Consider the following 13,330-nt stretch of genomic DNA (forward strand, 5'->3'; position numbering starts at 1 on the left):
GTTTTTTATGAAAATGTTGGATTTCTTAAATTCGATGGACCTATCAAGCTAGGTTTTAAATTATTAATAAATTTTTATTTAATTTTAATTTAAAAATATTTTAATAATTTTTATGAAAATTTTGGATTTCTTAAATTCCATGGACCAATCAAGCTAGGTTTTAGATAAAATTTTAAAAGATATAATTGGACTCATAAACAATCACGCTGATTTTAGATAAAATTTTTAGAAGATTGATCTAATCCAACTCATATACACTTCTATTTCTATTCATTTTCATATTTAATTTCCTTCCTAATAACAAATAAAGTGTTTTTTTGCTATTATTTTGTAACTTCGAAGTTCAAAAAGCCAACATCTTTCCTTACCTCTCAAGAATAGAATAATTATATGAATAAAGATAAGCAAATCGAGTAATCAATATTAAAAGAAACGAATATTATATTATTCAGAAAAAAAAAAAGAATCGCTTTTTGTTGAAAAGATTCAAAAGAAAAGAATATTATACAATTCAAAAGAAAAGGAAAAGGAAAAATAAATGACGAATCGAATATTGTTGCACAGAATTTCCAAAGCATTTGATGAGGTTTTTCCTTGCGACTGCGAATCTATGCTCAGCTTTAATTTCTGTTATGGAAATTTCCTAAAAGCGACTTTCCTGCATTTGTAAATTTTATGGTATATACCGAATTAATGTAAATGATTAAGGTTTAGAATTTGAAAGTAAAGTACTTTCATTTGAGTTTTTATGATTTTTTGATAAATGATTTGTAAATTAAAAAAAAAATTAAAAATATAATAAAATTTGTAAATTTTTTTTATGAAATGATGATTTATTCTTATCTTAAAAACAAGAGAACTTCCTCTGTTCTTAAATTTTTTTCGATCAAAAAAAATTATCTATAAACCTAATTAAATTATTAAACGTAAAATCCTTCTTAAGAGGTTTTCTCGTGACAGCGAATCTGTGCTTAGCTTTAACTTTTGTAGTGGAAACTTTGTAAAAGTGACTTTTCTTCATTTGTAAATTTTATTGTTACACGAAATAAAGGTTGGCAGTGATTTAAGATCTGCATGTAAAGGTACCTTTGGGTTGACAATCTATAAATCTTAAAATCCTAAAAAAAATCCTTAAGAGTTGGCCACCAAAAAAATTAAAAGTAATTTAATAATCCTTCTTATCAGTTCGTCGCACCAAACGCGGCGTGGACTTTGTTAATAAAATGTTAACAACAAATTACACCTATCTTAAGCCACCCACCACTAATTAATTATATAATGATTTATTAGTTGTTATTTTTATTTGTTTAATATTTTTATTTATATTAAAAATTATTTGTTTATAATTTTAAATTTTTTATCGATACATGTAATTGTATAAAAATTGCTTTTTTATAAAATTTAAAAAATGTTTCTTGTGAGTTTGTAACTATTGGCATTGGTTAAAAATGATATTTAAGAAAAAAAATTGTAATTAATACATTATTTTTTTTATTAAACTTAGCGAGAATAGTGGATTAAATTTAATTTTTAAACAATATTTTAATTATCCTTAAATGGTTCCTATAGGCGAACCCATAAAATTTTCAACTACTAATTAATTGGGTAATAAATAATGAAATTTGATTAATTAGTTTAATCCTTGAATGTTAGCAGCACACTGTTTCCGTACGGTCTAATTTTCCTTTTTTTTTTAAAAAAAAAAGAGATATTTAGGGTAATTGCAAATTGGAAAGAGAATTCTTTTTATCTTTTAAAAAGGGATAACATGTTTATGGAAAATCAATTTTTTATTTGAATGAGTATATGAATGGGTATTATATTATAAGTATGAAAATAAGTATTATTTTAAATTTTTATTAGATAAATAGATAGTAGTAATATAACATCCGTGTTATAATTGTATTTTATATATATTTATATATATCTAATAAATAAAATTTTTATTAAATAATATAAATTATTATTTTAAATTAATTAAAATTAATATATTTTATTAAAGAAATATATATTAATATATATATTTATAAAAAATTATTTAAATATATAAGATAAAATTTTAAAAAAATTTATTTTTATTTTTTTAAAATTTATGAGTACGGGATTCTCTATATTTATTAAATATTTATAAAAATAAAAATAAATTTAAATTTAAAATATTTATTAAATATGAATATGAAAATAAATATAATATAAAATTTTGAAAATGGAAATGAAAAATTTTGCAGAGTTAATATCGTGTTGCGGTGGAAATCCTTAATAACAAGATAAGACTTTTTATTGCTTATGAACGAGGAATAGCCTGAGATGTTTGACGATTGTCCTCTTGGCCGCGTTTTGCTTTGGCATTAACTGATTGCGAACAAGGAAAAGAAATAATATTTTCTAAAGCAACTTCGACACAAGGGGTAGTGTTTTTATTTGACTTCTCTCGTTCGAGTCTAAGGAAATCAGAAAACGAAAACAGCAGCAAAAATCCAATTGTCAAAGTGACTCCCTATCACAACTTTCTTCCAATCGAAGCAAATCATTATAAAAAGCTTAAAGGTGGTGGATGTCTCAGAAGTAGCATATAAATATACCTGCATGTCTCTCTTCTTCCATATATTGGTCATCATCAAGCAAAATCAAACTATCAGCTAAGTTTTCTGCTTCATGAAAGTTGATTGTTTGCCATAATCTTTATAAACCAAATAGTAGTAAACATTTTCCTTTCATTTCTTTTTCTTTTCTTGCACAAAACATCGTAATCTGATAATAAAAAAAATACAGCGTAAGATTTCTTTCCTTTAGCCAATATCTATCATATAGTTTTTGCGTATATACTCTCTTTTTTTTTTATTCGTTTTGTTTTTAAATTATGACTACCATTGTTCATGCAAGCATGCTTTGCATAGAATGTATACTCGAAGTTCCAGCTAACCTATGCAAGCCCAAAAAGAAGTGGCACACCATATTCACTACCATCTATTGTTCTAGAACATTTTTATCCCTTGTTATCAAGTCTCCAACACCCAAAGAAAAAACCAAGGCTATTCCTCGCTCATCATCTCGTGTTTCACTCACTGTTATACCGGAAAACAGTCCTTTCCAAATTGATCAAACAACTCTCATTGATCTAGTGAAAGAGAAAAAAATCGAGAAGCTGAAGAAACATGATGGGGTTGATGGTGTGGCTTCTGCTCTTGGCACCGACACCGAGGTTGGCATTTCTGGCAACACTGAAGACATTGCAAGCCGACTTGAGGCATTCGGTTCCAACACGTATAAGAAACCGCCAACGAAGACCATTTTACATTTTGTGATTGAAGCATTTAAGGACCTTACTATAATGATTCTTTTAGGCTGTGCAGCTCTTTCACTTGGCTTTGGAATCAAAGAACACGGGCCTAAAGAAGGGTGGTACGACGGTGGAAGCATATTCGTAGCTGTGTTTCTTGTCATTGCTGTTTCTGCCATAAGTAACTATAGGCAGAACAGACAATTTGACAAGTTATCAAAAGTCAGCAACAATATTCAGATTGATGTTGTACGAGGAGGTCGGCGCCAGCAAATTTCAATATTTGATATCGTTGTTGGAGACATTGTGTGCCTAAAATTTGGAGACCAAGTTCCTGCTGATGGATTGTTCTTAGATGGACATTCTTTGCATGTAGATGAATCAAGCATGACCGGGGAAAGTGACCATGTTGAGGTAAATCGCAGCCAAAATCCTTTCTTGTTTTCAGGGACCAAGGTGGCTGATGGGTACGCTAGGATGCTTGTCACGTCTGTTGGCATGAATACAACATGGGGTCAAATGATGAGCCAGATCAGCCGTGACACTAATGAACAGACACCCTTACAAGCGCGTTTAAACAAGCTGACCTCATCAATTGGTAAGGTCGGCTTAGCAGTTGCTTTCCTGGTTCTTGTCGTTTTGTTGGTTCGCTACTTCACAGGCAATACAACAGATGAGAATGGAAACCGGGAGTTCAATAAAGGCAAGACAAAGGCTGATGATGTAATAAATGCTGTTGTGGGAATCGTAGCTGCTGCTGTTACCATCGTTGTAGTTGCAATTCCAGAAGGATTGCCATTAGCTGTCACACTGACACTGGCTTATTCGATGAAGAGAATGATGGCAGATCAAGCAATGGTGAGAAAGCTCTCTGCCTGTGAGACAATGGGCTCAGCCACCACAATTTGTACTGACAAAACAGGTACTCTCACACTCAACCGAATGAAGGTGACAAAATTTTGGCTTGGCCAAGAATCTATGGAAGAGGGTGCTTCTTCAATTTCTCCATTTGTTGTTGACTTGATCCATCAGGGAGTTGCTTTAAATACCACTGGTAGTGTTTACAGAGCTTCTTCAGGAACAGAATTTGAATTCTCAGGCAGTCCTACAGAAAAGGCAATCCTTTCATGGGCTGTCCTGGAACTGAAGTTGGATATGGAGAAGATGAAGAAGAGTTGTGAAATTCGCCAAGTTGAAGCCTTCAATTCTCAGAAAAAAAGAAGTGGGGTTTTGATTGGGAAGAAAGATGATGGCACTGGCCATGTTCACTGGAAAGGAGCCGCTGAGATGATTCTAGCAATGTGCTCAAGCTACTATGATGCTTCTGGAATGGTGAAAGATCTCAACAATAAGGAAAGGATTAAATTTGAGCAAATTATTCAAGGCATGGCTGCGAGCAGCCTAAGGTGCATTGCTTTTGCCCATAAACAAGTTCCAAAAGAAGAGTGTGAAAATCTAAAAGAGCAGAAAAAGCTTAAAGAAGACAGCTTGGCCCTGTTAGGACTGGTGGGTATAAAGGATCCATGCAGACCTGGAGTGAAGAAGGCTGTAGAAGATTGCCAATATGCAGGAGTAAACATCAAAATGATCACTGGGGACAATGTTTTCACTGCAAGAGCCATAGCTACTGAATGTGGGATTCTCAGGCGTGGTGAGGAATTTTCCAGTGATGTGGTGGTAGAAGGTGAGGAATTCAGGAATTATACACCACAGGAGAGGATGGAGAAAGTAGAAAAAATCCGAGTTATGGCAAGGTCCTCTCCTTTCGATAAACTTCTCATGGTACAGTGCTTGAAACAGAAAGGGCATGTAGTTGCAGTCACTGGTGATGGCACAAATGACGCACCAGCACTCAAGGAAGCAGATATCGGACTATCCATGGGAATTCAGGGAACCGAAGTGGCGAAAGAGAGTTCAGATATTGTCATCTTGGATGACAATTTCGCTTCTGTGGCCACAGTCTTGAGGTGGGGAAGATGTGTCTACACGAATATCCAGAAGTTCATTCAATTCCAGCTTACTGTTAATGTTGCTGCACTTTGTATTAACTTCGTAGCCGCAGTTTCAGCAGGTGAAGTCCCTCTAACAGCAGTCCAGTTATTGTGGGTGAACTTGATCATGGACACATAGGGTGCTCTGGCTCTTGCTACTGAGCGACCTACGAGGGAGTTGATGGAGAAACCACCCGTGGGTCGAACAGAGCCACTGATCACAAACATCATGTGGAGGAACCTACTAGCTCAAGCTTTATACCAGATAGCAGTGCTTCTTACCCTGCAATTCAGCGGTGAATCAATCTTTGGCGTAACAGAGAAGGTCAATGATACCTTGATCTTCAATACTTTTGTTCTGTGCCAAGTCTTCAACGAATTTAACGCAAGGAAGCTAGAAAAGAAGAACGTATTTGAGGGGATACACAAGAACAAGTTGTTTATGGGAATCATTGCCACAACCATTCTTCTTCAAGTAGTTATGGTAGAATTTCTGAAACGGTTTGCTGATACAGAGAGGTTGAATTGGGGCCAATGGGGTGCCTGCATCGCGATTGCAGCTATGTCTTGGCCCATTGGCTGGGCTGTCAAGTTCATACCTGTTCCACAGAAACCCATTTTCAGCTATCTGAAATGGAGGAAGTAGGACATCATAATTCAGATTTGCCGCTCACTGTTGTTATTTTATTATTCATTCACATTCTGCTGTAATTAAAGAAATATTTCTAGTTTCCTCATTTGTAGGCATTAGTGAGAATTTTTTTACGTCACTAAAGAAATACTATCATTCTTTAAATTGAGGACAGTTTCAATTTTGTTTTTCTTCTTAATAATTGTTGAATTTGAAACTTGGACAACAAAAGAGTGACCTGGGCTCCTTGTGTTCCCATTTAACTCGGTTTCACGTTCTTTGTTTCAGCTTTTAGCTTACGGATAAATCTTTAAGTGAAATTGGTAAAAAATTTTTTACTGAAAATAAAAAAATAAAAAGTTTAATAAAAATTCAATCAAATAAACTAACAAAGTTTAATGTAAAAATTAATAATATATACAAAAAATTACAAAAAATAATTTTTATAATTTAAATTTGATCAATACTTCTTTAACAATAAAAATTTTATTAATATTTTTATTAAAAATATCTATTTAATAAATATATTAAAAAATTTTCAAAGTTTATATACAACGATTTTTTTATTTTTATTTTTTAATAAAAAATTTTACAAATTTGACCTAGTCTTTTCCTTCGTTGACCTCCTTGGACAATTTCCTGTGCTTTATATTATTGGTCAACGTGGATGCATTGCATCACTACAAGACAAGAAATTCTTGTTTCAATTTTCTATGACAAAGCCCCTTAAAGCTGTCTTTTGTTTCCTACTGAAAACATTATTTCATTTCTCATTTTGTTTCATTTCACAAAAGGTGTCTTTTGTCTTTAGCGTACAATTGTCTAAAGAGCTTTGTAAGAAAGTTCTTCATCAATCTGGCATACATAGACAGGCGGGAGACTGGCATTTTGAACTTAATTGGACCAAGAAGCAACCTATTTCGTATAGCTCGGAATGCAACGATTTTTCACACTTGAAGCGAGAGGAACAACAGATTGCATGGACAGCCGCCTACCACAGTTTCAGCAACATTGAATTGCTTTGCAGAAAACAATTAGATGTAAGCTTCGTAGTTTAAGCATATTGCTCGAGATCAAGTCAATATTGATCTGTCACAGTTGGCACATTGCACAGGACATTTTTCTTTTCGGTAATTCTTCCCCTGTAAATATCTTGTTTCTGTTTTACAGCAGATCATGAAATCCACCCACCTCCCTTCTTTTGTAAATCTGCTTAGCGAAACAAGCCTAGATTCAAAACTCAAGTGTCAAAGAGCGACGATGGTAGAAGTAAAGTACGTTGTTTAGGAATTCATATGAATTTTCATGGTTAAAACCAATGGGAACGGTCTGATGAATTTTGCAGCTAGACTGGTTGACTGGTTTCTACCTTTGGTCCTTTTTGGATTAATGACAATCATTCAATCAACCTTACTCATTGTTAACCAATTAAAAAGAATGAAAATGGAATTTGCAAATAGCCAAACTCCCACGTGATGCCATGACTCCATTTCTTCACTTTTCTAAGATATTCTGATGTGTTTGGCTGGTCTACGGTTTCAAAAAAAGTACAGGAATCCTACAAACTTTTCCCACAATCCATTTTCCTCATAAGAGCACAACCATACGATATAGTACAATGTGCCTTCAGGCTCAGGGCCAATGGCACCAATGCTGGATGCCATACTGGGCATCCTACTAACGTGGAGGCAAGTTTCATGTCTCTGTACCAGTGCCTCGCACGGTTTTATTAAAAGATCTGAACAGAGAAGCTTTACAATATCTAGATCACACATTGGAGATAAATAGCGTTATGGTTCCTCCCAATCAGATGGCAAATACATTATGATACAGGAAATTCATCTACGCAGGAACAGCGTCAGGAATTTTGCCATTGTCTGATGGTGTCAAGCTGTCGTAGTATTCGACCAGCACTTTCCAGCCAGCAGGGCACATAAATCCATCAGGAGGGTTCTCTTTGTTCTTTGCAAGTGTCCGCATCTGTAGAATGGGAGCAAGCATTTTTGAGATAAACTTGTTTGAAAATAACAACTAACATAGAAATCAAAATGTTTCTTTCTCACTCCTGATTACGGTTCTTTTTCTAACTATTTATTACTGGATGTTAAAATCTAGTCAACAGTGATAATAGGAAAAAGAAGATACCTTGGTGCCAGATATGAAGAGGAAGTCTTGAGCCCTTGAGGGATCAAAGAAAGCCATTTTACCTTGGGTCTTATCATATGCAGCAACCTGCAATTAAAACCCATTAATATGGAATAGGGATTCCAAATTTTATACCACAAGTAGTACCATTGAACCCGAAAATAGCAATGAGATAGAATGGCTGTTATACCCTGAAAGGAAGGATGTTCAGGCGCTCAAGTCCCGGAGCCATGCTCAACACCTTTCTCCCATGATCGGCATCATACAGATCTCTCTTCTCAACTGGATGGCCCATGCCAGCTGGGTCTCTACCAACAATGTAAAAATTGGCCCCAGCATTAATCCGAGCCTTAGCATGCCACTGCACTTCAGTTGGGCCAGCGTAGTGCATAGGAGATGGGAATATAGACACCACAGTTGTTTCAGGATCAAGAACACCATCCTCAAGGACCTGATGAAACATATTCATCATTAAACTGTCAGGAATTTGCATGCAAATTTACACAATATATAACCATTCTCCTATCAGCAACCGTTTTCAAGAGATTTATCTATGGACCTCAAATAAGCAAAGTAACAAACTCCGGCATGCAGAACCTAGGTTTCAATCAGTTTTCCCTTCACCAGAGAGAGGGTCCAAGAACATATGAAAGGATCCTAAGAGACAGTTTGAGAATTTACAAGATTTAATGGCGAACTAAGGCAAATGAGATTCCTACTATTATCTGCAACATATGCAAGGCTAAAATGAAAAAAAAAAAAGTTTGATATAGAAACTGCAGAACCATTAAAATTCAGGTTGCTGGGCTTTCAGGAGGTCAGCCCCCCTCCAGATGGTGTAGCAAACAATGCAACCCTACATGGAATCACATGTCAAAAAATTGAAAAGGTTGTCCAAGAACCTTCTCATGTTGTTTCATTCGCCAACTAAGAGGAACATCATCTGCCTTTGTGTAGCCTCCCAAAGGATGAAGCAAAAGTATGGGGTTCTTGTAGCCCATGTCAAGAAGCCGACGACGAGTATCAGTCATTAGCAAAGCATGGCCATTGTGAACAGGATTCCTGAGCTGGAAAGCAAACACAGCATCAGCATTGCGCCTTTCAAACTCTTGACGTAGTTCCACTGGTGACAGCCGAAAACGATCAAGGCCATCATGGTACTTGATTGGCTCTATAACTTCCAAGTCACCTCCAATTAGCCAATTTCCAGCATTTGTTATTGTTTCTTCAACAAATGGTAGGCCAGGGGCAGTAGTTCCCCAAGTCCTTGCAATCCTTTCTTCCTTAGGGTGCTTGTAAATCTCAATGCTGAAACAATCCAGTAATAAAGCAAAGAACAAGACAATATAGTCATTGAATTGAACAAAAAGCGACCTATGATTCATGAACTACAAAAGATTTCCACGATGAATAAGTGGAATCTCAAGCAACTTGTTTGAGTCCAAGAAAGAATATGTTAAACAAACAGTTGTTTCCCAAGAATTTTAATATCTGTTATTGTCAATAAAAAACCTTAAGGGGGGGTTTAGTTCGCGGAATTTTAAATTCCGGAGGAAAGTGTGATCCCTGGGAAAATGTGATTCCGGGGGAAGTGTGAGTTTCCATGATATCTTATTTTTAGATTCTTGTGTTTGGTTGGGAGAATATAAGATTATTTAATTATATATTTTTACTATAATATTTTTCACTACATAATAAATACAATAATACGTTAATTATTGCATTAATTTCATCCTAAAAAACACAGGAAACATAGTATTTGAGCGGCCAATTATAAAAAAAATAATTAATCATCAATTACTGCATTAATTTTATTCAAAAAACACAGGAAATGTAATAATTGGATAAATACAATGAACAATTACTGCATTTAGCGTAAAAAAATGCAATAATTGACAAACTCACAATAACTGCTCATTAAATCAAAAGCCATCAAATCAAACAAATGAAAAAAAATTAAATGCCAAATATTGTTTTTCTGTTCAAAGAAACACGATAATTGTCATACCCATAATAAATGCTCATTAAATCAAAAGCCATCAAGTCAAACGCAAAAAATAAATAAATAAATAAATACCAAATATTGTGTTTCTATTAGTAATTGCCATATCCTTGTTAAATCAAAAGCCATCAAGTTAAATACTATGTTTTTGTTCAAAGAAACACAATAAATAATCACAATTATTACATTTCAAAACCTATAAATGCAGTATTTGAGTGGGAAAACATTAAAAAAAAAAAGAGTACTCAATAAAAAAAATTTTAAAACAAAAACAATCTACAATTACATAATTTTTATATGTTGATTTCCATGAGAGTAAACTAGAAAGAGGATATTTTTTATTAAAATCAAATGTGGGACAAAAGTCAATTTCCTCCTAGAATCTTTAAAAACTAGAGGGAGAGGTGGATTTGCGATTTCAGGACTTTGGATACTGTTAAGAATCTAGGATTAACACATGAATCTGACATCCTCAACCAAACATGAGAATTTGAATATCCATCAATAACATTCCAAAGGAAAATCTCATATTCTCCGAACCAAACGCCGTCTAAGTTTATTCATTTTAATACGACAACTCAGTCTGATATCCTATGTTGCTCTGACTTGATGATGAATGTCATAGACAAGTATGTGTCACATGAAAGCATATGAAAGTGATCTATCAATTGTTTATATATCAGATTTAAGAAAAATTCATATTGGGCATTCAGTAAAAGCACAACAAAAAAAATGAAAAAAAAAAAAAACTGCAATAGAACAGGAACCTCAAACGACCTTAAATGAGGATTGAATCATTTCGTTTCGTTTCGTTGCGTTGCGTTTCTTTCTCTTTTGTTACCCTACCTCACGTCTAATCAATGTTAACCTTCATGCTTCTCAAGAAAGCAATACAATTTAACCAAAAAACAACCTTCAAGCATAAAATTGAATTGTAATAACTTTAAGCTTCAACATTAAAAAAATCAATCTTGTTTTATTAAAATGTTAAAGAATTACTCCAACAAAAATATGTGTTCACTTAAACAGCAAAGCAAAATGCGAAACTACACCAAAAATTTGAAGGAAATGAATAAAGCATAGTTACCATTACATAATTACTATATTATTATGAGTTTATCAACTTACTCGGTGAGAATTGCGACGGGGTTATCATCCGAGTCAACGAGAGCGACTCTGTTGGACTCACCGATCCTCTCCTTTTGAGAATCATCGATAGCCAAGACAATCGGCACCGACATATTGACGAAGGAAACATCGTCGATTCGGAGCGAGTTGAAATGAAGAGTTTGGAGGAACTCGGATTCTCTCATGAACCCGGTGAGCGGGCTAGCCCAGCCTTCACACAAAACGTGCACCCATTGCACGTCGATCCTAGTCAGCTTCACCCTGGGCAACAAAGCCGTTTCCCGTTTCTTCAACTCCCGCTCTGGCTCCGGCACGAGGAGGTCCACAAGTTTCCCACCGTCAGGCTCGATTAACCCAGCTCGGACTGAGAAGCAGCGGTTGAGGAGGGTGGTTGGGGGTTTGAAAGAGAGGGAAACGGGGAGTTTGAATGAAGGGATAAAATGGGTATTCAAGGATTTGTTCAAGGACTTGGATGGAAAGGAAGTTTGGATGAAAATGGTGGAAGCCATTTTGAAGAGAGAATGAGAGAACCAAAATGTTTGGTTCTTCTTCTTCTTGGTGTTTTGGGAGACTCCATGTTGAATTAAATATTATTAATGGAGCAACCAGACTGGACAGAGAAAGGACCGTAGAAGGGTAGTTTGGTAATATAAAAACGCTGTTTTGATTCGGCTGATAAAAGCGGTTATGATAGTGGGAAGTGAGGAGGAAAGGAATCCATGCTGGATTTTATTTTTAATGTGAGTTGAGTTGCTGTGTTTGGTAGGATGAACTTGGACATTTGCTTAATTTTTTATTGTTTTCATAAAGTATAATTTATGCTTATTTGAGGAGTATCTCATTTTATGACAAATCATTAAATATATATAAATAGTAAAAATTTTTTAATTTCATAAATTAAGTTAAAATTGTGATACTTATTTTTTAATATATTTTAAAAATAAGAAAAAAAATTAATTAGTATATGTATCATTTTTTTAATTTTATTTGTAGAGTTAAAAACTTTATTTGTCAAAGATAATATTTTTACATTCATTCATTAAACAAATCAAATATAAATAAAAATTTATTTGATTCATTTATATTCGTGAGCAAAAAATTTTAAGATTTATTTAAAACTTGTTTATTTATGGTTTGATTATGTTCATTATTCTTAATTCTATAGTTATATGTTTATTTATTTAAATTTATTTATTATTCAAGAACATATTTATTTATATATGTTTATGTAAATATTTGTTTAATATTTACAAATAAGTTTGTTTCATTTAAATTAATCAAATATAAATTAAACGTGAATAGTTTATCTTCTAAATAAATTAAACTCAAATATAACAAATTATTTTCTTATCAAATATAAATTGAATACGAATCAATCTAAAAAATAAATAAACATATTAAAAAATATATTCATTCATTTATATTCAATTCGTTTACATTATAATATTTACGTTTTAGATAAAATAAATATCATTAGTGTATGGAATATGGGTTTTACTTTTTACTGTAAAATGGAGATATGTATTATTATTATTATTGAAAGATCAAGTTTGAATGATACAGATTACACTAAATGCTTAAAGAATACATATTAATTCTCTAATTTCGGTCAATGATGTATTAGATTAATTTTTAAAAAAAATTAAAAAAATTTTTGTCTAAATTTTCAACTAGTTCCAGCCTGCAGGCTTTGCATTAAGTTGTTTTTCAAGGAATCTTCATTATTTGAATTAAAATACGTAGCATCACAATTTTCCCCACGTTTCTTAAAACCATTGCAAAACAAAAGGAAAGTGAAAGCGGATCCTATGTCTCATCTTGAACTTGCCCCCTTTCACAGTCACATTCAACAAATTTAAATTCGAAGGGAGGGTGAGCCGTCATGATCAAGTTTATTTTGCATATTATACATATGTCATTACTTCTAGGCAAACAAATGACTATGATTTTACAATGGTTTTTCGTATGTATAATTGCATGAGAACAAAGCTTTTAGTATTATATATTAATAGATGTTAATGCCAAAGATTTTTTTTTTGATTATTTTAAACAAAATGAAACAAGAGGGGGCATTTTTAAAACATGCAATCGAAATTAAATGTAACATAATTTTGTTTGATTAATTATTTGTTTAATTTATTAATTTAGGCCCA

The 13,330-nt window shown here is 33.3% G+C and overlaps 1 protein-coding gene and 2 pseudogenes across 2 annotated transcripts; 2 read left to right on the forward strand and 1 right to left on the reverse strand.

The window, feature by feature from the left end:
• Positions 1-2,335: 2,335 nt before the first annotated feature.
• On the forward strand, positions 2,336-6,071 carry LOC111279859 (putative calcium-transporting ATPase 13, plasma membrane-type pseudogene; annotated as a pseudogene). The gene has a single exon (XR_016334542.1). The product of XR_016334542.1 is annotated as a putative calcium-transporting ATPase 13, plasma membrane-type pseudogene (transcript).
• On the forward strand, positions 5,453-5,917 carry LOC149510860 (putative calcium-transporting ATPase 13, plasma membrane-type pseudogene; annotated as a pseudogene).
• Positions 6,072-7,473: 1,402 nt separating the features above from the next.
• On the reverse strand, positions 7,474-11,752 carry LOC111280068 (ATP sulfurylase 1, chloroplastic-like). Its single transcript, XM_022867222.2, has 5 exons — positions 11,178-11,752; positions 8,950-9,355; positions 8,238-8,498; positions 8,048-8,134; positions 7,474-7,882 (listed from the first exon to the last, which is right to left on the reverse strand). The coding sequence occupies exons 1-5, from the start codon at positions 11,684-11,686 to the stop codon at positions 7,745-7,747; spliced, it is 1,401 nt and encodes a 466-aa protein (XP_022722957.2). The 5' UTR covers positions 11,687-11,752; the 3' UTR covers positions 7,474-7,744.
• Between the last annotated feature and the right edge of the window lie 1,578 nt (positions 11,753-13,330).

Source organism: Durio zibethinus, chromosome 27 (genome assembly GCF_047325235.1).
Source record: "Durio zibethinus cultivar Kanyao isolate XHJ-2024 chromosome 27, ASM4732523v1, whole genome shotgun sequence".
In the NCBI taxonomy this organism is placed as follows: Eukaryota; Viridiplantae; Streptophyta; class Magnoliopsida; order Malvales; family Malvaceae; genus Durio; species Durio zibethinus.

What these genes read in the sequence shown, in the direction of transcription:
- LOC111280068 (XM_022867222.2), bottom strand. Translation starts at nt 11,686, where the DNA reads ATGGCTTCCACCATTTTCATCCAAACTTCCTTTCCATCCAAGTCCTTG. An exon ending in TGAACATCCTTCCTTTCAGG is followed by an intron (nt 8,135 to 8,237) that starts GTATAACAGCCA and finishes TTTTAATTGCAG; the next exon opens with GTTGCTGCATATGATAAGAC. An exon ending in TCTTCATATCTGGCACCAAG is followed by an intron (nt 7,883 to 8,047) that starts GTATCTTCTTTT and finishes CCCATTCTACAG; the next exon opens with ATGCGGACACTTGCAAAGAA.